Source organism: Gopherus flavomarginatus, chromosome 2 (assembly GCF_025201925.1).
Source record: "Gopherus flavomarginatus isolate rGopFla2 chromosome 2, rGopFla2.mat.asm, whole genome shotgun sequence".
Taxonomy (NCBI): Eukaryota; Metazoa; Chordata; order Testudines; family Testudinidae; genus Gopherus; species Gopherus flavomarginatus.
In genome coordinates, this window is record NC_066618.1 from 216,116,561 (window position 1) to 216,138,473 (window position 21,913).

Here is a 21,913-nt window from a genome sequence, read left to right on the forward strand (position 1 = left end):
CTCTTAATCAGCAGTCTTACTCCAGACCAGAGTAATGTTGCTTACTAAAACTCAGTGTTGTCTGAAGATTGTTCAGTGACTTCTGAAATGAAGTTCTTATTCCATGTCTAAAGGTATTGTCTAGACCACGAGTGGGCAAACTTTTTGGTCCGAGGGCCACATCGGGTTTCGTAAATTGTCATGGCCAGGCTCCCACCTCCTGTCTGCCCCCCCAGACTCCTGCCCTATCCAACCCCCTCAGTTCCACGATGGCCCCTCTGGGACCCCTGCCCCATCAACACACCCCCGCTCTCTGTCCCCTGACTGCCCCCAGACCCTCACCACCCCATCCAACCCCTCCTCTCATTCCTGACTGCCCCCACTGCCCCATCCAACCACCCCTTCTCCCTGTCCCCTGACTGCCCCCCCTGCCCATGACTGCACCCTGCTGCCCCATCCAACCTCTCCTCCTTCCTGACTGTCCTGGGACCCTTGCCCCCATTCAACCCCCTGTTTCCCCTCCAACCACCATCCACACCCCCATCCCCTGACCACCACCTCAAACTCCCCTACCCTCTATCTGTGAAAATTCTAAAGTGAATTTCTGCTTCCCTCTTGTGAATATACACATGGTTAATACAAATAATTTATTGGATTAAAATGTCAGACTCTTCATTAAAAATATTTAACTTGAAGAGTCGTGTTCCACATTTGTTTACACCTGTCTTAATAGTTAAGTCCTGCCTTAAATATTTTATAATTTCAGTTGTTGAAACTTTATTTTCATTTAAGTGAATAAAACATGTTTTATATTGATCTAGTAACAGACAGCTTGATTCAATCAAAGAGAAAAATTGTGGATTGCCAAGATATTTGGGATTCATCATAACACCATGTGTTTTGGTTGTATTTCTTCTGTATTACCGTTGACCAGATGAATGCTGCTGCTGATGTAATTTCATATGTTTATTTACTAAAACTGTGGATTTTTTTAAAGCTAATCCCCCCACATTTGCTGCAGAATCATCTTGATATTTTTTTTAAGTCTTGTCTCTTTATCTCCCTTCCTGTATCGCTTCTCCTTGGTAGTGCTGATTAGTATCTTGCATGGTGTGGAGGTGGGGTGCATATTACCCCCAACTTTTCTAGAATAGTCATTTGTAGCCCAACTTTAATTAAGAATGACAAATCCCTCTGCCTGCCCCCCAAAACTTTCCCTTTCCCATGGCGTATAAATTGGTAGCTTCTTGGCGATCATTATTTTAACTTTCAGTATTGCACTAAACAAGATGCAATCTTGACTGTGAAGGGGGTTACTGAGTCAGGGATGTAAAAAGGAAGAAGAAATAGTCTCTGAAGAGAGGATGATTTTAGATCTACCAAGGAATGAGGGAAAAAAATCAGTTATTTTCTGTCAAGTCCCTTTGAGGTAGGCACTGGGATGATATAAGAGGCAGAAGAGTAAGTGGTTAGAGATGTTGTAGACTCTACAAGCAAAAAGGATTCACTTTTATTCACTTTGTTGAATTGACAGTGTCACTCCATTAAGACCTCAAAATAGGAAATAATGAGCTTGGTGCTTTTGAGTCATTTTTACAATTTAGTGTGATAAAAATGACATGCCTCCGATACCTGGACGTAGAAGCGGGTCCTCAGAAGGCAGCCTTATGGCTGTTTTCCACTGTTCCTGGGCTGTGGGAATCTTCACACACAAGCTTAGACATTTGCTATATATCTTTATAGTCAAAGACTGATAAAAGATGGGGTGAGAGGATGTTTGCCTTGGAGCAATGGCCAGATGGGAAGGCAGTTCTCTTCCTCGCCTTTGTGGTCCCCCTCCTCCCAGCTGTTGGTAAAAGGAGTACTGGTTCCTACCACTGTGGCCACTTTGCACACTGTTTCCATCTTTCAAATCAGCATCTAGCTAGCAGGTGGCTGATAAATTTGAAACCGTCACTCCCAAACCACTGTTCCTTCTGGGCAAGAGAAGGAACCTTTTGGTTTTTTTGGTCTGTTTCCTCTCTAACGTCAGAGGTGCCTAGCTGTCTTGAGGCTGGGTAACGGGGGGGATTCTCTGCTACTCTAACCCTCCTCTAGCATCCATTTTTTGTGTTGTCCTGATCACTGAATAGCACCATTGCTTATAGCTTCTGGTGCTCATAACGTTCCTAAACATTAGCAGAGTGAAGCTGACTTGATTCTTGTCCATTTCACTGCTGTTAACAGGGTTCTGAACAGCAGCAGTGACAACTCTTAGGCCTGCTTGGTTCTTGCTCTGCTATAGCTTGGAAAAGCTATGAGCATATGGAGAGACTTTGGGGCTCTTTTTTGGCAGACTTAGGAAACAACGCCCCAGCAGTTTGCATGTGGTTCAGGTTTAGCAAGTTACCTTAATAACCAAAAGAGCAAGATACTTAATTTTTTAATAATCAAAGCATAGATTCTATTGAAATAATGACAGTCGTCCACGAGAGCTTCCTACTGGTCACGAGCAAGTACATTTTTCAAACTGTGGTTAAAAATATAGATGGACAGAATTTAAGCTCCTTCGTTGTCCTATGGATGTTAAATATAAATCACACTAAAGCATCAGCTGTTAGATCCTTAACATAAACTGTGTCACTGCACAATAGTTGTTACAGTTCCTTATTGATCCATTGATGGAGAATTAACCTGACAGTTAAAACTCTCCAAGAGATAGTATTTTTGATGGGGATTTCTGACAATTTAATCCCTAGAAGTTAAGGGAAACTTCATTATCTTTCCTCTTTGAATATCTGTATTGAGTATATAGCTGGGAAAAAAAATAAATGTGGTCTGTAATATATATTTAATTGTTGAGAAGGGAGGGACCTTTCAGCCATGGACTAGCAACCAGAAAGATGAATGATAGTCCTCAAATCTCCCCCCACCCCCGAGTCCATAATTCCTTGATTGGCATGGGCTAATATGGTTGCCCCTACTGAACCCCTACTTGCTCAAGTATTCTTTGACAATACATTTAACTTAATTTTGGATGGCAATAAAGATCTAAGTAGTATTTTTAAAAATCATACTGTTGTCACATTCTTGTTTCATAGGTATCAAGCATGATGGAACTATGTGTGATACTTGTCGACAGCAGCCAATCATTGGCATCAGATGGAAATGTGCTGAATGCACAAATTATGACTTATGCACAGTTTGTTATCATGGGGACAAACATCACTTGAGGCATCGTTTTTATAGAATAACCACACCAGGAAGTGAAAGGTAAAATGTGTGTTTTTTCCTGAGTTTAAATAGGGGAAGTAACTTATTGTAGATAAATAGTTTTTCTAACTGCTAATTTGGTTACTGTAAATTTAGCAATATAACGTATTTGCTCAAGACACAGATTCTGTGCCTGTTTCTGCCACTGATTTGTTTTGCAGCCTTAGACAAGTCACCTAACCTCTGTCATGCTTTCTCTCTGTAAAATGGGAATATGGTACTTGCCCTTTGTTAAATGCTATGAGATTTACAATTAAAATTATTATGTAGGTGCTGAGTATTATGGTGTGTCAAACTCAGTATTTCTTTTTCCTTACAGCATTCTGTATTGTTACTGTGTCAGAGTCCTAATTCACTAGCTGTACTTCTGGTTGTGATAAGGAAAGAAGGCAGAACAGTGTATTCTTGAAAGAAAAAGTTTCATATACAAGTAATGTCAATGAAAAGTCTTCATTCTTTCTGTGAAAGACTGAGACTGCTTTTCATATATTTTCTGAAACATACACATGAAGTATAGTGTTTTTCATGCCTGAGCTTTAACATCGCAAGTATATGTTTGGAGAGACATGACATTTGATCTTCCAGAGTGTCCAGTAGAGTCTGCAGTGTATTTTTCTGTTCATTTATCTTTGAAGCCCAACCATGACCACTTAAATGCCAACAGTAATTGTTTTATTAACAAATCACCTATCTGTGCATTTCTGATGTTTGTACCAGTGTAGTATACCGGCACCAAAATACATAATGTCAACAGGATATCTGAATTAGAAACAGGATTATGACTTTGCTGGAAGATGAGGCATAAAGGATAAGTTGGGACAGTGGGGAGAAGATGTCTTTTTCAAACACAAGTCTTTAATAATATTTACTAGAACACAGAAAATGACCTGGAAGATAAATTGATTTCTGTACAAATATTTCTTTTTTCAAATCTGCTTCTGTTTAAAATCCCATTGCACTGATAGGAAGAATTTGTCGTCTTTATATTGCTTAATAGTTGAACTTTCCAGTCCCTTTTAAAAAGAGGTATTTGATGTAGCCAAAATGTTTGTTTGTCTGTTCCAGCACATGCCCTTTTCGTCTTGTTTTCAGAGATAAGCAGTGATAGCAATCCATAGGCTCACCATATACTTATGGCCTCTTAATGCTCATCCCCTTAGCTTCTTCCTGTAGCCCAGTTTGACTTCTCCCTTGATGATGTAGCTCATATACACAGAAAGGCTCCATTAGCTTCCAGAAACTTGTTGCTGTTGGATCCACCTTAGCTGTGAAAAATAAACTGAAAATATTTAATTTTTTTTCCATGGAATTTGAGAGAAGGTTCAAAAGAAGTGTTCAGAGATACCTTCACCAAAGAATAATGGAGTAAGTTGAGAGCTCAGCCAATTTAATTCCTGAATCCAGAATAGTATGGTGAGCTGCATGTTGATGTCAAATCTACTATTGATAAATCTTTATTTTGTAGACATTTTAAAAGTTTTTTGACAGAAGGCTAAAATTCTGTTCCAAACAAAACATCTCTTTATGGACTCATCACACTCATTCATTCACTGGACAGAAAAAGTAGAAGGAATCACTAAGAAGACTTTTGCTCTGCTGTTTGCGTAGTTTGCCGTAGCAGCTTATTCTTTCTGTGGCTTCTCATCTGCTGGCTGTGATAAATTCAGCAGGAGAGTTTTATTCTCTCCCTAAAATGGTTGCGGAGCTGTAGGGGTGGAGAGGAGGAATCTAAAGTTCTGTTTAGATTAAAGATATACTTTGTCTGCCAAAAATCTCAGGCTTCATGTCATCATGACTTTTAGGGAACAGAGTGGGGGAGTATGGGCATTCAGAATGGTGGCTCTTCAGAGAGAATTTTAATTTTACCTGTTCAGGTCTGTCCCTACCTCCACTTGGGGTCAAGGAAGTACTGTGTTCAGGCAGATCCATTGGGGACATGTAACTTACATTCTGCAGAAAATTGAGGGTGGGCAGGAGAAGAGATTTTGAGAACAGTTTTGCGCTACAGAAAAATAAGAGTGATGGAAGACAAGTTGAAATATTGAGTGAAGGATTCCAAAATGTGCGATAGGAAGAAAAAAAAATTGTCAAATGACGTCCAATATGAAAACAAGGGGGAATAATAGCCTGGTACCAAAATATAACAGTGATGGGTCCTGCCACCTGGGGTGCCACCTGGTACTGGAGTACAACTGAGCCCTCTGTTTTACTAATCTGGGCTCCCTCCTCACACTGTGCAAAGCCTTCCAAGCTTGCACTCAAACCATCATCCACGGGCAGGAGCCACACCCAGCTGTGTTCATGAATGCATGCACCAACGATAGAGAGGCTTCAGCCAAAATACGCCAAGCTCCCCAGCCTAGGATGCCAGAGCTATATCTTCCTGTCTTGGTCAAAAATGTGACCAGTATATGAAAGTTATTACCCAGTCTGTCCAGTCCATCGATGTGGAGAGGAATATGCACAAAATCTTTGTTAACTGAGCTGCAATTTTTTCCCCTCACACTTCACTCACATCATACTATTTTAGGTAAAAATTATAAAATAGATTTATTAACTACAGAAATACAGATTTTGAGTGATAAGTGACAGCAAGCAGATCAAAGTAGATTACCTAGCAAATAAACAGAAACGCAATCTAAATCTTATACAATACACAGGTTTTGACAAACAGTGTCTCATCTTGTTAGATAGTACAAGCAGTTTGTAGATGTTTTATACACAGGCAGGAATCCTCTTTTCTAGCCTGGGTCTAGCACTTCCCCCACTTCAGTCTTTGTTTCTCAAGTGTTTCCAGGTATTGAGTTATAGAGGGAGTGAGGCCTCTTGGTGATGTCACTTCCTCCTTTTATAGTTTCTTCCGTAAGGTGGGAACCCCTTTTGTTCCAAGCCAAGTTCCCAGCCCAGTTTGTGCAAAAATACAGGTATCAAAATGGAGTTGAGTATCATGTGGTCTGGTCACATGCCCATGCATGCTTGATGAGTCATGGCAGCCATTAGCCATAGCCTGTCTGAAGCATCCCCTGGTGAGGACAAGCCTTTTGCATGGCCGTTGTCTTTGCTGATGTGCCATTAGCTCTGGCTAGCTTCTTCATTATTGTACCTGAAAGGCTTGTTGTGGGTGCTTCCAACTTCACAACATCTTTCAGTAACTCACACACAGCAAAACTTCATAACTTCACGTGATAGCACATACTATCCAACAGGATATTAACATTCAGCAGATCAAGACTTTTAGAATGATACCTCACAAGGCATACTTTGTACAAAACATACCAAAATTATATGTCAGTGATGAAAATGGCGATGCCAGGGTGTCACAATAACTGCAAGAATAAAAAGAGGATACAGAATTCGAGGAAAATACAGATTTACGTAGATCTTGAAATTTGCTTAGAGTGAGCCCTGACAGGAGCAAAAATACATTGTTTATAAATGCTGCTTTACTGATCTTAACAATATCTGATAATACCCGTATGTAGGTGTTAGCATCGTACTGCCAAAACAATAAAATGTATTATCAGGAGATACAAATCCAATAATCTTAATATTACTTAAAATATTAATTGCAAAAAAGTAAAATTTAGACATGGAAAGAAGAGCTTTTCACCATGTGACTTTTCAGAATGCTGAATTTTCAGTACAATGTGCTGAGCTTTCTCATAAAGATGAACTTACTCACTTAACCCTGCATTTCCTAGTTCTTTTAATTTTGTGGGATCTTTTAATGTTCAGTAATGTTAAGTGTTGGTTAAATGCTCCATTTCAGGACCTCTTGTGTGTTGCTTTTATTAACTTGTCATTTGATTTTTAACTTCAGGGTGCTGTTAGAGTCTCGTCGTAAATCCAAGAAAATTACAGCAAGAGGAATCTTTGCAGGTGCCAGGGTGGTACGAGGAGTTGATTGGCAGTGGGAAGATCAAGATGGTGGCAATGGACGTAGGGGGAAGGTAAAAATGAAAATGGCTTAAATAAGAAAATACATCACATATTACTTATGGGTAACAAGTGCTTAGATTATGTCTCTCTAAATTTCTGAAACATAATGTTGTTTACCATTAAAGCGTTTGTTTTAAAATGGGTACCACTTATGCTGCTGTAAGTTATTATAGGACAAGCATTCTCAAACTGGGGGTCATGACTCCTGAAGGGGTCATCAGGTTATTACATGGGGGGTTGTGAGCTACAGCCTCCATCTCAAACCCTGCTTCATCTCCAGCATTTATAATAGTGTTAAATATTTTCAAAAGTGTTTTAATTTATAAGGGGGTGGAGGATGTTGCGCTCAGAGGCGTCCTGTGTGAAAGGGGTCACCCGTACAAAAGTTTGAGGACCACTCTTACAGAATGTAGTCTTGAGCTTAAATGATCAAAATTGAAAATATGAGACTTGCAGATTATCTCAATTCCCTGTTTTTGGAATGTTCATGAAAATATTTTGGGTGAGCTTTAGGACCATTCAGGAGTTCATGTAAAAGCTAACATTCTCAGACATACCCACTCAATCAACCTTCACAACAGGGGATTTTGCTTTCTCTTCACTGCTGTCAGACAAACCAAGTTGCTCTGTATATCACTGGCTCAGCAGGTTATTTTAAAATGTAAGTGCTTACTTAACAGGTTTCTATTTTATAATCTATTATTTTGAGGCTCTTCCAGTTGTATTAGATTTGGGGTTTTTTAGGAGTTTAGACAATTCTGGAAGTTCTTTAGTTGGAGGTACTACATTACTGACTTGTTCATGAAAGTTTTATGTGCTAGCCTGATGTTTTGGAATAAAGATCTCTTCAGCATGTTAAAACTTAATATAAAATCAGATGCAGTTCTGTTAATTGACAAATCATGACTCTAGGACAGGGGTGGGCAAGGTACAGCCTGCAGGATTGCCACCCCTATGGCTCTACGGGTCCCACGCCGTTCCTGGAAGTGGCCGGCACCATGTCCCTGTGGCTCCCCAGGGAGCTATGGGCAAAGGGCTATGCGCACTACCCCCTGCAGCTCCCATTGACCGGGAACAGGGAACCGTGGCCAATGGGAGCTTTGGAGGAGGTACCCGCAGGCGAGGACAGCGCATGGAGCCCTCTGTGTCCCCCCCCGCCCCTTCCTCCATGGGCCTCAGGGACGTGGTGCCAGCCACTTCTGGGAGTGGTATGGGACCAGGGCAGGCAGGCAGGTTGCTTGCCCTGGCTCCGGTGTGCGCCTCTGCCACCCTAGAGCTGCTCCAGGTAAGTGGTGCAGGGCCAGAGTCTGCACCCCAACTCCCTGTCCTGAGCCCCTTGCTACACCCATCCTGCACCCCAACCCCCACTGCACCCCTCCTGCACCTCAACCCCCTGCCGAGCCCCCTTGTACACCCCACACCTCTCCTCTGCCCCAACCCCTTGCCCTGAGCCCCTTCCTGCACACACCCCGCACTCCCTGCCGCACCCCAACCCCCTGCCCCAGCCCTACATTCATGGCCCTGCATGCAATTTCCCCACCCAGATGTGGCCCTTGGGCCAAAAAGTTTGCCCACCCTGCTCTAGGAAACAAACTGTAGAAAACATGCAGGAGAATTAATTATGTGCCCAGAAGAACTTGATCTAAATATGGATTTTAAACAAAGTAAAGCTTAGTATAATTTCTTTAACATACATAAAAGAGAGATTCTAGAAAATGAGAATAACTTTTATTGTTTTAGTGAATTGATGCATTGAATCAAATTTATTTTGTGGTCTAAACATAATTTAAATAAAATATTTTGCTGTGCAAACATAGTTACTGTGTATTCTGGTATTATGAAAAATCTATATACAATCTGGAGTTAGCCATTTTGGGATCTGATGATTACTAAAGGGGAACAACAAACTTGAAATCCAATTTTTAAAACATAAGTTAAAAGGAATTTCAGATACTGCACCTTGAGACTATATCTCCCTGACAATTTCTGTATTTTTTCTATTACCTTTTCCTATTTATTAAAACAATTTACAATAAATCTGTGATTGATATGAGAAATCTACACAGAGGAACTTACAAGCAATAAATGGGAATTTAATTAATTACGGAATAGTCATTTTCACCATTTCCCCCATGAAACCTGAAAAATATAAATATTTCTTTTTTTCAGTGGTAGTAATCATGGGTGTTGTAGATGAGTGACTTAATCACATAGCTCCATATATTACTATGCCATGTTACAAAGCAAAGGTGGCATTACTGCTCTGAAGAGCTCACGCACTTTAGGTCCTTCTCCTGCAAACACTTGTTTGCTTAACTTTAACCAGTGGGACTATTTTCATGCTTAAAGTAAAGCACAAAAACAAATATTTTCAGGATGGGGTCTACGTTAAGAAAAGAGGGAGACAGCAAATAGTGAGAGAGGCTTTTGGATAAGTGTTGGGAGAAAGACAATGAAGACAGTACATTCAGAAAGATGCTTGTGTGTTATGGATGCGTCTTCAGGGTTGCATTTGTTACATAGCATCAGTATTTCAGAAATGCAAAGAAAAAATAGAGACCCCCAATCTTTTCATCTTCACTCCGCTTCTGTCCTGATATTTAAAAACTGGGATTAGACTTAAAATTGGGTTATATAATACAGACTACTATCTGCAGGCTACCAGCCTGATGTAACCAAACTAGCTTAAAACAAAAACAAGTGCTGAGAATAAATTGTTGCCATTTTTGGTATTTTTAGTGAGTTTTTTTTCTAGTAAGGACTTGTAAAAGCATTGTAAACCAGTAAATTTCATTTTGTACTTCTCTACCATTTTTAAACCAGTTTACTTGAAAAATATGTATCTTATGAAAGTGGCAATCTGGATGTTTATTTCCTAGGGATAGCATTAATTAAGGTGTATGAACGTTTTTGGTAGAAAATGATAAAATGGCATTGGGGAACTGGAGTTCTGGTTTAAAAAAAAAAGGCTTCAGTAAACCCTTCTGTATCATGCTTTTAACTATAGGTAGAAGTGGTGGAGGAAGTTTAAAGTTCAAAATATGTTGCTAAACTTTTGTAACCCATTTTTCTGTTTTTAAATTCAATAGGTAACTGAAATCCAGGACTGGAGTGCATCAAGCCCACACAGTGCAGCATATGTTTTATGGGACAATGGCGCTAAAAATCTTTACAGAGTTGGCTTCGAGGGCATGGTAAGGAGTAAAGCAACACAAAGGGTAAAATACTTGGGGGGGAGGGTAGTAAGAATAGCTTACGCTGTGCTTTTATTCTCCTTTTGTGATATCCTTCTGTCCGTTTGCATGCTGTTAATCAGTTCATTGTGAATACAGCTGGATGGATCATGAATATGTATTATGAAGGAAGTCTGATCTGAGAGTTTATTAAACATCGGTGCAAATCATTTAAACTTTAGAGCTAGCTTCTGCCTGAATATAACAGATATTTACATTTACAAATGCAATTTTCCTCCTGGCATTAATGTTTTACTTTAATTAGAATTGGTAAAAAATAGAACTATTTATTTGTGAAGTTCCTTAAAAGGCCCTAACTTTTTCTTTAATGCCTCAGAATTTGGTTTTTGAAAATCTCCACAAATGCCAGGTGTCTAGATTAGAGCACTGCAAGTCTTACAGCTGTCATTTAATTTTCACTGTGAAGAACAGTCCAAACATTTTCAGATAGTTTTAGAGTATTTTTTTCCTACTTTGGAGCTATTGTACTTCAGACTTTAGCACTAGGTTTCTCATTTTGATTTCACAACTTTTAGAGTATAACAAGAGCACAAAAAGTGGGTCAGGTTTGGTCATGAGACTTCTGTTGATATCTTTGTTTCCTTTTTATATGCTCTTACTCTAGTGTGGACCAACGAAAGTTTCCTTGATTGTCAACTGCTAAAACATATTAATGAGCATTATCATTGCATCATTTCTGTTAGTTTTTTTTTCTTGGTTATATATTGCAGAAGGGAGATATACTGACTTACATTAGAATGTCCTTCTGTCATATTCCTGCAACAAGAATTAAATTTAACAGAATGACAAAGCAGCTTTTGTAAAAATAGTAAATTTTGCACCGTATCAGCACTTATAGGATCAAGTTTAGTTTAATTTAAGACAAAATCAAAATACAGCATTTGTTACTTCTCCATCCGATTTTAATCTGATTATACCTCATAATTGACTGAACAGGTTCATATTCTCAAAGAGGAATATTTATAATTGGGGGAATTATCAATATTCTTACAATATCAGCTAAATAGATATTAGAGCTCTTAATACCCCAACCATAAATAGAATGGTTTAGTATGTGAAAGCCTCTTTGATAGATACTACTTTGTACAAATCAGAGATGATCGGCCATTTAATAAAGAATAGTAACCCATTTTTAAAAAGAAGTTTCAATTAAAAAAAACTGCATTGCCATTTTTGTATCAAATGTGCTTTAATTTTCTATATTGACAGTTTATTTTTCACATTGTACATTTAAAACTTATCTTGCTATAAATCAGTTTCTTCAGTAACTTACTATTTGTTTCAAAGTGTTTATGTTTATCAGTTATAACTGTGGATGGAAACAGAACTGAGCTTCAGCATTGTCTGTAGCAAACGGGCACTGTCCACACAAGTTTTAGCTACAATTCTGTGACCAGAAAGTGGACATGATCACTAAAGATACCAAGAAATATGGTTTAGTGCTGCCATCACAACCACCTTTGTGCATCCACACCTACAGCTACACCATATTTATATGTTAATTTGAGGAAATTAGGGCAGCTATCTCATGGTGCCTAGGGAATTGATTCACTGCTAAAAGGACGTGTTCAGAGAAGCATCAACAGCACTTGAGGCAGTACTGTGTGGTGGACTCTACTGCATGGAACTGGGAGGAAGAAGGCCTGCACTCAAACAGAACGGTGCTGGTTAGAGGAACACAGCCATCTGCTATCTTATATCACAGAGGTGAAATGTGGTTAACTGACCATGGTTGCTAAAAGACTTTAAACGTTTTGTTTGGATCCAAAAACAAGTTAGAGCCAGTAACATGTTACAAACATGTCACCACTACGGGGTGCCTTAAACCTACACGTTTCTAAAGTAGATCTTATTCCCTGGGAATTCATTTATTCACTCAGCTACCAAATTTCCTTTGCTTAATAACTTTGTAGAAATGCAAACAATTTTTAATGTTCATTCTAGCCTCAACCTTTTCCTTCTTTTCATTACGAAGGACCTTTCCCTCAATTGTGGAGAGTTTGGAAGAAATAACTTGGGTTTATCATCCATTAATGTCAGAGTTCTCTGTAAGTTATCTCTGTGTGTGGATATTTGCCAGCAAGGTTTGAATAGCTACAGTGCTGAGAGGGTGAAGGAAACTGAAAGGATCCATTGCCCTTGTTTTCCTTTTGGCATTATTTTCAACTTTTTCTCTTCCTGACTGCCATCTGAAGGCTGTTCATCCACACACATTGTGAGTTACCTTAAAGTGGTACATCAAAATTCTCTGAGTGGATTAAAAACAAAGCTTATTGACACACAGTTTAATTTTTTGAATAAGTGAGAGAAATCTGTCATTACCTAGGATATTGCTGGGGAATTTCATACCCAGAATTAGGGTAGTACACTACAGTAGAGGAAACTGCCTCATGGCACAGACCAGTGGCCTATCTACTCCAGTATCTTGTCTCTGGCACTGCTCAGACCTGATGCTTTAAAAAGAAATTGCAAGAAACCATGCAGTGGGCAATTATGGAAACTTTTCATAGGGATGTTTTCATTTTAACTCAGTTTGCCGTTGGCATATGGCCTGAAGCGTAAGGGTTTTAATCCTATCTAATGTTCTTGGCCTCTTTTGCCATGTAAATCCTTTTTTGAAATCTGCTAAACTCTTGGCCTTAAATACTAATTATGTGTTCTGGTAAATATTTCCTTTTACCCATTTTAAATTTGCTGTCTTTCAGTTTCATTGAAAAGCTCCTTGTTCTTGTAGAGAGAGAAGAGGGTAGCTTGGAGTGTCTGATACATCTTCTCCATATCATTCATTACTTGGTGTACCTCCATGTTTTTGCTAAACAGTCCCACTATTTTCAATCTTTCCTGATACAGCAGACATTTACTGTTTCTAATTATTTTTGACAGTTATCTCTGAACACTTGTTTCTGCTGTCATTTTTGACATGGGGAGATCAGTCTCATTTTTTGTTTTTAAATAGCCATATTTCTAAAGTTTAGTGTCGATACTAATTTTTGGCATGATTCTGTGGCATGAACAACTATAGTGAGGTACTGGTGGGTTGACCATTGTTACTGCTTCATTCAAGTTATGTGTGTCCTTTAGGATTAAGTTAAAAATAGAATAAGTTAGAATAAAAAAATAGAATAAGTAAATAAAGGCTGTCCTTTAAATCAGTGGTACAAAATTGTTAAAGTTACTACCTCAAGAAAAAATCTATTAACTGCCCTTTGGTGCATGAAGTATCAATATTTTTATTATGGTAATCAGGAAAAATTCTTGAGCAAAAGGAGGGGTGGAATTTTGAAAAGCGTTGGTTAAGCATAATATAAAGAAGAGTGAAGATGATAGTTCCTTTGGTTTTGACTTGTATATCCCTTGTTATGTTGACAGAACATGGAGAGAATTGCTGTAAACTGATACAATCTGAGATTTTGCTTACTTAGAATACGTATATATTAAAGGTTTTTGTCTATCCAAGAGTAACCCATACATATTGGAAAGCTGGCTATGCTTCTGCAGGTACAATACCAGATTCTCTAAGAGACTGACCGATATCCAGGGGTTCTCAAACTGGGGGTCGGGACCCCTCAAGGGGTAGCAAGGTTATGACATGGGGGTCGTGAGCTGTCCACCTCCAACGAAAACCCCACTTTGCCCCCAGCATTTATAATGGTGTTAAATATATAAAAAAGTGTTTTTTAATTTATAAGGGGAGGGGGTCACACTCAGAGGCTTGCTATGTGAAAGGGGTCACCAGTACAAAAGTTTGAGAACCGCTGTGTTACACACTGTAGTTTGCTGTGAACACAAGTGTTTGAAACAGACTACTATGTGTATTTACCATATAAAATCCTAGTAAAGTAGATGAAATCTTGAAATCAAGTCTTTTTATGGACTCAGTATAGTACAAATAGTCTGTACTGACAATATACTTCATCTATACTGGTACTGTATCAGAAGAGCTGTAGGAGTATAAAATTTGGTGCACAGTTTTAAAAATGTATATATATTTATACTGGCATCTGTTCTCATGCATGTATATATAATATCATAATTAAATAGTGGCATATATCTTTAAGAAGCTGAGAATTTATTTGAGAGAAGGATTCAAATCATATTGTTTCTAGTGCCTAGAGATAGTAGTAGCTAGGAGGTGGTTTTCTGTGTTTAAAGGGATGTAAGCATTATATTTGTCACTATCTTAAGGATCAGGAGAGGCATGAATGTATTTCAGTTCATCTCTCTTTGCAAGAGACCTGGGGAAGTGGGAGAATGAGATAAGGCCTTTATGAAAGCACGTTTGGCTTGTATATCTTCCACCACCTGTTCTTTTGTTCTCTCTCCCCCATTACTATAGTCTGAATTGCATTGCCCAATCAGTTTTCTCTTCCCATCCCTTCAAACATAGATTGACCTTTGCCTGATGGGAATTGTGTTCCATAAAGAGTAACACCAGATGGCAGCAACTGGGATTAGAGGATATGCAGAAGCTAAATGAAGGGGAAATTATGAGAACTTTTAATTGGGTTTATACAGTAGCTGTTCTTCACATTTAATTTTTTTTCATATTATGGGACAGGCCCTTTTGGAGAAATAGCCAGTAGAACTTTTTAAATAAAAAAAATCTGATGTTAGTTAAACATAGAATTCTGAAAGCAAACAAAATACCTTTTATTCTGCTTTTTCTGATATTCTCCAGGGCCCAGAAGTTAGAAGTCAAGTTTTACTCCTCTATAATAAGTTAAAATGAATGTCATAAACATCTTACACAAAAAATGTATAAGCTTTATAATGGTAACACTGACAAATCCTTACCCAAGCTGATGCTGCACGGGCAAGGCTATCATGTCCAGTAAGGTATTCAGACATTCCTGATTTCTGTAGTGTTAATTTTGTGTTCTTCCTCTACTTGTACTGATTTTCTTGAAAAAAGAAACGTAACATTGTGAAACAGTGTAAAGCTTCTCTTTGCAATTCTAATAGCAATTATGAATTGATGTCTCTTGGTCACTGTAGTTTATCAGATCTTAAAAGCATTAATTTGAGCATTAAATTTAAAGCATTTAACAATACTGGGTAAAATTTATCAAATCCTATCAATGCCCAGGCCTGTCTTAAAGAAATAGGTAGTAGAAATAAATGGGTTACAGTTTTGGAAAATATTTGAAATTTTCTTTGCATTCAGAATTGGCGTAATCCATTTATTTTTGTATGCATGAGCTTTTCAGCCTCTGATGTTTGTGTATTTCTGTTCTGATTTCACTGGTTTATGTCAACCTGCAAGTTCACTCTGTTAAAACTAAAGTTGTCTAAATATCTTTCTTTAGTCTGACCTGAAATGTGTTCAGGATGCCAAAGGAGGCTCTTTCTACAGGGACCACTGTCCTGTGCTAGGTGAGTTGGAGAAGGAAAGAAATGGTTTTAAGAAAATAGAAACACTTTAGTGTCCCAAGTCAGTGTTTGTTTGAGAACTGAACCAAAGTAAATCAATGTTCCTTAGCGGGATGCACAAAATAATTGAGATTTGAATGGTGGCATTTCTGTGCATTATCATGTTTAAATGCTGCAATGATAATTGGTATCTTAATTGATATGTTTTAACTGTAGAGATGTTTGATGTCAAACAGTATACCAAATATGTAGCTGGTAAGTTGTTAAAGTTGGCTGTCTAGTTAATGTTTCTGGCTTGCATGTGTTCAGCATTCACATTTTTCTCTTAATATCAAAAGATAACGGCACAATATTGTAGAATGGTTTAAACATCATTTTAATGCAATATTGCAAATTTGATCATAAACAGGAAGTAATCAGCATTCACATTTCTAACTAAATATCTATAATTAGTCATAGTGGCTCATTTTGTTACATAGGTTGTGAGCTATTCTATATACAGTATATGCTTGTTCATAAGCCGAATATTTTGGGTAAAAAAATGATGCATCAAAGAGCGGGAGTCGGCTTATAAATGGGTCTACACCAAAATTTGATGATTTTAAACTCTATGGAATCATTGAATTGAATATCTAATACATTGTTTTGTTTACCTAGAGCATCTGCAGACATGGAGCCCCTCAGCTCTCTGTGGCTGTGGTTCGCCATACCCAGCCAATGGGAGCTGTGGGAAGTGATGCGTCACGTCCCGCAACTCCCATTGGCTGGGAACGGCGAACCGTGGCCACAGGGACCTGAGGGGCTCCATACTTGCAGACGTTCCAAGTAAACAAAACATCCCGACCCGCCAGCAGCTTACCCTGATGGCCAGGAGCCAAAGTTTGCCAACTCCTGAAATAATAGGGTCGACTTATGAAAGGGTAGTACATTTTTGCTATTTTTACCTAACCATCTTGGGGAGTCGACTTATAAACAAATGGGCTAATGAACTAGTATATACGGCAGGTTCTATATACAATCTGTACACTACACTCACCACTCTAGTATCTAAGCTGTGTGGTGGTATATAGGTGTACTTTATTACAAAAGTAGTTGCAGGCTATCTGGTTTTTGAAGTGTAGGTGAGTTAAGAGATAAGGTCCAGGGAGGTTTGGTGCAGAATGTATTATAGTATATATAGTAGACCTTGACTTAAGAGGGAAAGGAATGTGCGAAGTAGCACATCTTTAAAACTGTGCACTTGGCAGGTGTTAGCTATCTTGAAGTTACCTTTATTACACTTACAGATGTTGATTTGGATATTGAGTGTTCTTGTTTCTTTGATTCAATTTCAGGTGAGCAAAATGGTAACAGGAATCCTGGTGGGTTGCAGATTGGTGATCTGGTAAACATTGACCTCGATTTAGAAATTGTACAGTCTTTGCAGCATGGTCATGGGGGATGGACTGATGGCATGTTTGAGACCTTAACCACCACTGGCACAGTTTGTGGCATTGATGAAGATCATGACATAGTAGTACAGTATCCAAGCGGCAACAGGTTTGTTATATATTCTCAAACCTTTCCTCTGACAGACTTCCTTTAACTTCACAAGTTGCAGGGCCTGAAATTTTTTTTTACCCTGCTTTGTTTCTCACCACATCCCACCATCCAAATAAGAGTTTCTGTCTTCTTCTTGGCTTGTGTAATAAAGGGTTCCCATCTACTAGAGCCCAATGATAAAAACTTTTCTAGCATGTGTAAGAGGTTTTGATGGGAAAGAGATTATTTGCCATATTCTCACCTTTAAATTGCCTTTAGTTTAATATTTGTGGTGTTTATGATGTCTTTTTTTTCTAAAATACCCTTTACGTTTTATTTTAATGTATGTTGTCTATCAGATAAAGGTATTTATTAAAGTTATTACTTAGAGAATTAATTAAAATGGTTACTTCCAAAAATTTCACAGTATGAATGTTTCACAGCTCCATGCACTAAGCATCAAGCCATGATCGCATATAGCTCTCAGTAGTGTATCTGTTTATTTCTTTTGTCTGTGTCCTTAGGGAGCATTTTTTGAGAACTAGTGTACTACCATGCAGTAGAGGTTAATGTGATACTTACGTCCAGCATGAAGGCAGACAATCCCTTAATTCATATATAATACGTATTGCCAGATGTGACCACTGGAGAACAAATTAAGACTTCCAGTAATTTCAACATATCTATACTATATTCTATACTTACTCAGTTTTATATTTGGAACAAAATCGTAAAGATAAATATAGCCTTGCACAATAAATATACTCTGAGATGCTTAGATTTATTAAGCGATTTCACAGCAGAGTCCATCTGCTCAGTGTATTACTTTGTACTTCGTATCCTTGTTTCTCTTCCAAATTGTTAATCCAAGCTGCAAATTTATCACCTCTTGGGTTTGAACAGGTTCTTGCTTTCTGAAGATGCTGCTCTTACACAGGAGAGTGAGGCGTAAGTGCTTCTGATCACGAATGGCTAAGCTCTAGAGGATATTGCTTTTCTGATATGTGAGCATGCATTGCCTTCCCAGTTTGCTAATGTAGTAAAAAGCAGAAGGAAAATCATGTGTAGCTAAAAGGGATCACTTACTTTTCTCAACCTAAATATGTTTGTTCCGTTACATTTGTGACGGGTTGGATCACAGAAACCCCCTGGGAGCTGCCAACTGATGTGCCAAGACTACTTCTGCCCCTGCTTTCCCTGCCCTCCCAGCTTGGGATTTCAGTGCCCTGCCTGGTTTGAGCCAGACCTGCTAGTCTGCTGCAGACCCAGACCCAGGTCTGAACCACATCCCCTAACAGCTATAGGCTTAAACTGAAAGCAGCTTAAGAAGTGTTCCTGTCTTTAACACTCAGATGCCCAACTCCCAATGGGGTCCAAACCCTAAATAAATCCGTTTTACCCTGTATAAAGCTTATAAATTGTTCATCCTCTATAACACTGATAGAGAGGTATGCGCAGCTGTTTTCCCCTCCTCCCCCAAGTATTAATACATACTCTGGGTTAATTAATAAGTAAAATGTGGTTTTATTAAGTACTGAAAGTAGGATTTAAGTGGTTCCAGAACAGAGTGAATTACCAAGCAAAATGAAATAAAATAAAACATGCAAGCCTATGACTAGTACAGTAATAAAACTGAATACAGATAAAACCTCACCCTCAGAGATATTTCAATAAGTTTTTCACAGACTGGACACCTTCCTAGTCTGGGCACAATCCTTTCCCCACTTCAGCCCTTGTTCCAGCTTAGGTGGTAGCTAAGAGAGTTCTCATGATGGCTGCTCCATTTGTTCTGTTCCACCCACTTACATAGCTTTGGCACAAGGGGGGAATCTTTTGTCTCTCTGGGTCCCCTCCCCCCCCCACCAATGGAAAAGCACCAGGTTAAAGATGGATTCCAGTTCAGGTGCCATGATCACGTCACTATAAGACTTCATTACCCACTTGCCAGCACACAGGTATACAGGAAGACTTACAAGTAAACAGAGACATCTACAGACAATTGTCTTGGTTAATGGGAGCCATCAAGATTCCAAACCACCATTAATGGCCCACACTTTCCATAATTAGAATAGGCCCTCAAAGTTATATTTCATATTTCTAGTTTCAGATACAAGATACAAGAGTGATACATTTATGTAAATAGGATAACCACACTCAGTAGATTATAATAGGCCTCTTGTAAGATAATGGTACCTTAAAAGAGACCTTTTGCATGAACATATTTTAGTTACATTATATTCACATTCATCAGCATATTTTCATAAAATCGTATAGAATGCAATGTCACAACATTAAGTTACAATAGCTATTTGGATTTTGTTTTTAATAAGTTATCTTAACTTCTAGGCAGCTGTCTTTCAGCAAACCATTTAGTTGTAGGGAGAAATGATGTAAGTCCTCCAGTCTCATGATTTCTTAGAAGATATACTCATAGACTCATAGACTTTAAGGTCAGAAGGGACCATTATGATCATCTAGTCTGACCTCCTGCACAAAGCAGGCCACAGAATCCTACCCATCCATTTCTATAACCAACCTCTAACCTATGTCTGAGTTATTGAAGTCTTCAAATTTTGGTTTGAAGACCTCAAGCTGCAGAGAATCCTCCAGCAAGTGACCCATGCCCAACGCTGCAGAGGAAAGCAAAAAACCTCCAGGGCCTCTGCCAATCTGCCCCGGAGGAAAATTTCTTCCCGACCCCAAATATGGCGATCAGCTAAACCCTGAGCATGTGGGCAAGACTCACCAGCCAGCACCCAGGAAAGAATTCTCTGCACTAACTCAGATCCCATCCCATATAACATCCCATCATATACTTTGTGTGATGATATTAAAAGGGAGCCTGTAACTTGTTCATTGAAATATAGAGGCTTCTTACACAAACACATATATTTGTAATCTTTGTATTTCTCCAAAATAAGAGAGCTCCATATTTCTAAAACAAAAGTGACTGGAAAGAGAATTGTATAGTGCTCTCAAAAGTGTTAGGCCAGGGGTAGGCAACCTATGACACACTTGCCAAAGGCGTCACACAAGCTGATTTTCTGCGGCACTCACACTGCCGAGGTCCTACCCACTGGTCCAGGGGGCTCTGCATTTTAATTTAATTTTAAATGAAGCTTCTTAAACATTTTAAAAACCTTATTTACTTGACATACAACAATAGTTTAGTTACATATTATAGACTTCTAGAAAGAGACCTTCTAAAAACGTTAAAATGTATTAGTGGCACGCAAAACCTTAAATTAGAGTGAGTAAATGAAGACTCGGCACACCACTTCTGAAAGGTTGCTGACCCCTGTGTCAGGCACTTGATTGAGAACAAATTCCTTCTCTACCATAGTAACCTTGTAAGTAACAGTTTGATTACAAAATCTGCTTTTGGTTTACTGGGGCTGTGGTACTAGACACATACAGAATATCTGCAGAAAAATAGCTCTGGATGCACATGTTTTCTTAAGGCATGGCTGCACTTGCAAATGTTGAGCTCTTTGAGTTAAACCAGTCTTCATAGAGCGCAGTAGGGAAAGCACTGCAGTCTGTCCACGCTGACAGCTGCAAGCACACTGGCGTGGCTACATTTGCGGCACTTGCAGTGGCATTGGGATCGATGCATTGTGGGCACCTATCCCACAGAGCACCTCTTCCCATTCTGGTGCTGTGGCTTGTGGGGAGGGTGTGGGGCATTCTGGGTCCTGTCCCAATGCCCTTTGATGCATTGGTTTGCATCCCAGCAATCCCTCTGCTTCTATCCACAATTGGCACCATCTTTCAATGTTTTTTGTACTGCGCGCTCTGCGCCCGAACTGTGAGGAATATGCTGATGAGTCTTGCCAGCACATCACGTTTGGCAGTCGTTATTCCTTAAGATCCAAAGTGACAGTGAGGACTCCTTTGATATTGACTTGAGTAACACATACAACACGGGATTGCTTGTGGCATTCACAGACTTGCTCACCACCGTGGAACTGCGCTTTGGGGCTCGGGAAACAAGCACTGAGTGGTGGGATCACATTGTCGTGCAAGTCTGGGATGACGAGCGGTGGCTGCAGAACGTTCGGATGAGAAAAGCCACTTTCATGAGACTGTGATGAGCTCGCGCCCACCCTGCAGCGCAAGGACAGGAGATTGAAAGCTGCCTTGACGGTGGAGAAGCTGTTGGCTTTTGCAGTTTGGAAGCTGACAACTCCAGACAGCTACTGATCGGTCACTAACCAGTTTGGAGTGGGGAAGTCGACCGTTGGAATCATGTTGATGCAAGTTTGCAGGGCCATTAATCACATCCTGCTCAGAAGAATCGTGACTCTGGGTAACGTGCATGATATTGCGGCAGACTTTGCACAAATGGGTTTCCCTAACTGTGGAGGGGCGATAGATGGGACACACATTCCAATTCTGCCACCAGCCACCTAGCCTCTGAGTATGTTAATCAGAAGGGCTATTTCTCCGTGGTTCTCCAGGTGCTTGTGGATCACAGTGAGCGTTTCATTGATATTAACTCAGGCTGGCCCTGAAAAGTGCATGACGCATGCATCTTTTGGAACACTGGCCTGTTAAGAAAGCTGCAAGCCAGGACTTTTTTTCCCAGATCAGAAGAT

At 39.3% G+C, this 21,913-nt stretch overlaps 1 protein-coding gene and 1 long non-coding RNA gene across 3 annotated transcripts in view; one reads left to right on the top strand and one right to left on the bottom strand.

The window, feature by feature from the left end:
- Positions 1–21,913, top strand: part of MIB1 (MIB E3 ubiquitin protein ligase 1) — a 118,411-nt gene that overhangs the window by 14,991 nt on the left and 81,507 nt on the right. The window contains exons 2-7 of one of the 2 annotated variants that reach the window (XM_050939205.1): positions 3,060–3,231; positions 7,052–7,181; positions 10,260–10,364; positions 15,731–15,797; positions 17,129–17,333; positions 18,219–18,263. In XM_050939205.1, coding sequence (XP_050795162.1) covers positions 3,060–3,231; positions 7,052–7,181; positions 10,260–10,364; positions 15,731–15,797; positions 17,129–17,333; positions 18,219–18,263 — 724 coding nt within the window. The remainder of the gene's footprint in view (positions 1–3,059; positions 3,232–7,051; positions 7,182–10,259; positions 10,365–15,730; positions 15,798–17,128; positions 17,334–18,218; positions 18,264–21,913) is intronic. The other variant, XM_050939206.1, reaches the window with a different exon arrangement.
- The window catches only part of LOC127044430 (uncharacterized), a 48,530-nt gene continuing 32,739 nt past the window's right edge, over positions 6,123–21,913 (bottom strand). The window contains exons 2-3 of the long non-coding RNA XR_007772492.1: positions 15,219–15,308; positions 6,123–6,557 (exon numbers count right to left, since the gene is read on the bottom strand). This is a non-coding gene — a long non-coding RNA (uncharacterized LOC127044430). The remainder of the gene's footprint in view (positions 6,558–15,218; positions 15,309–21,913) is intronic.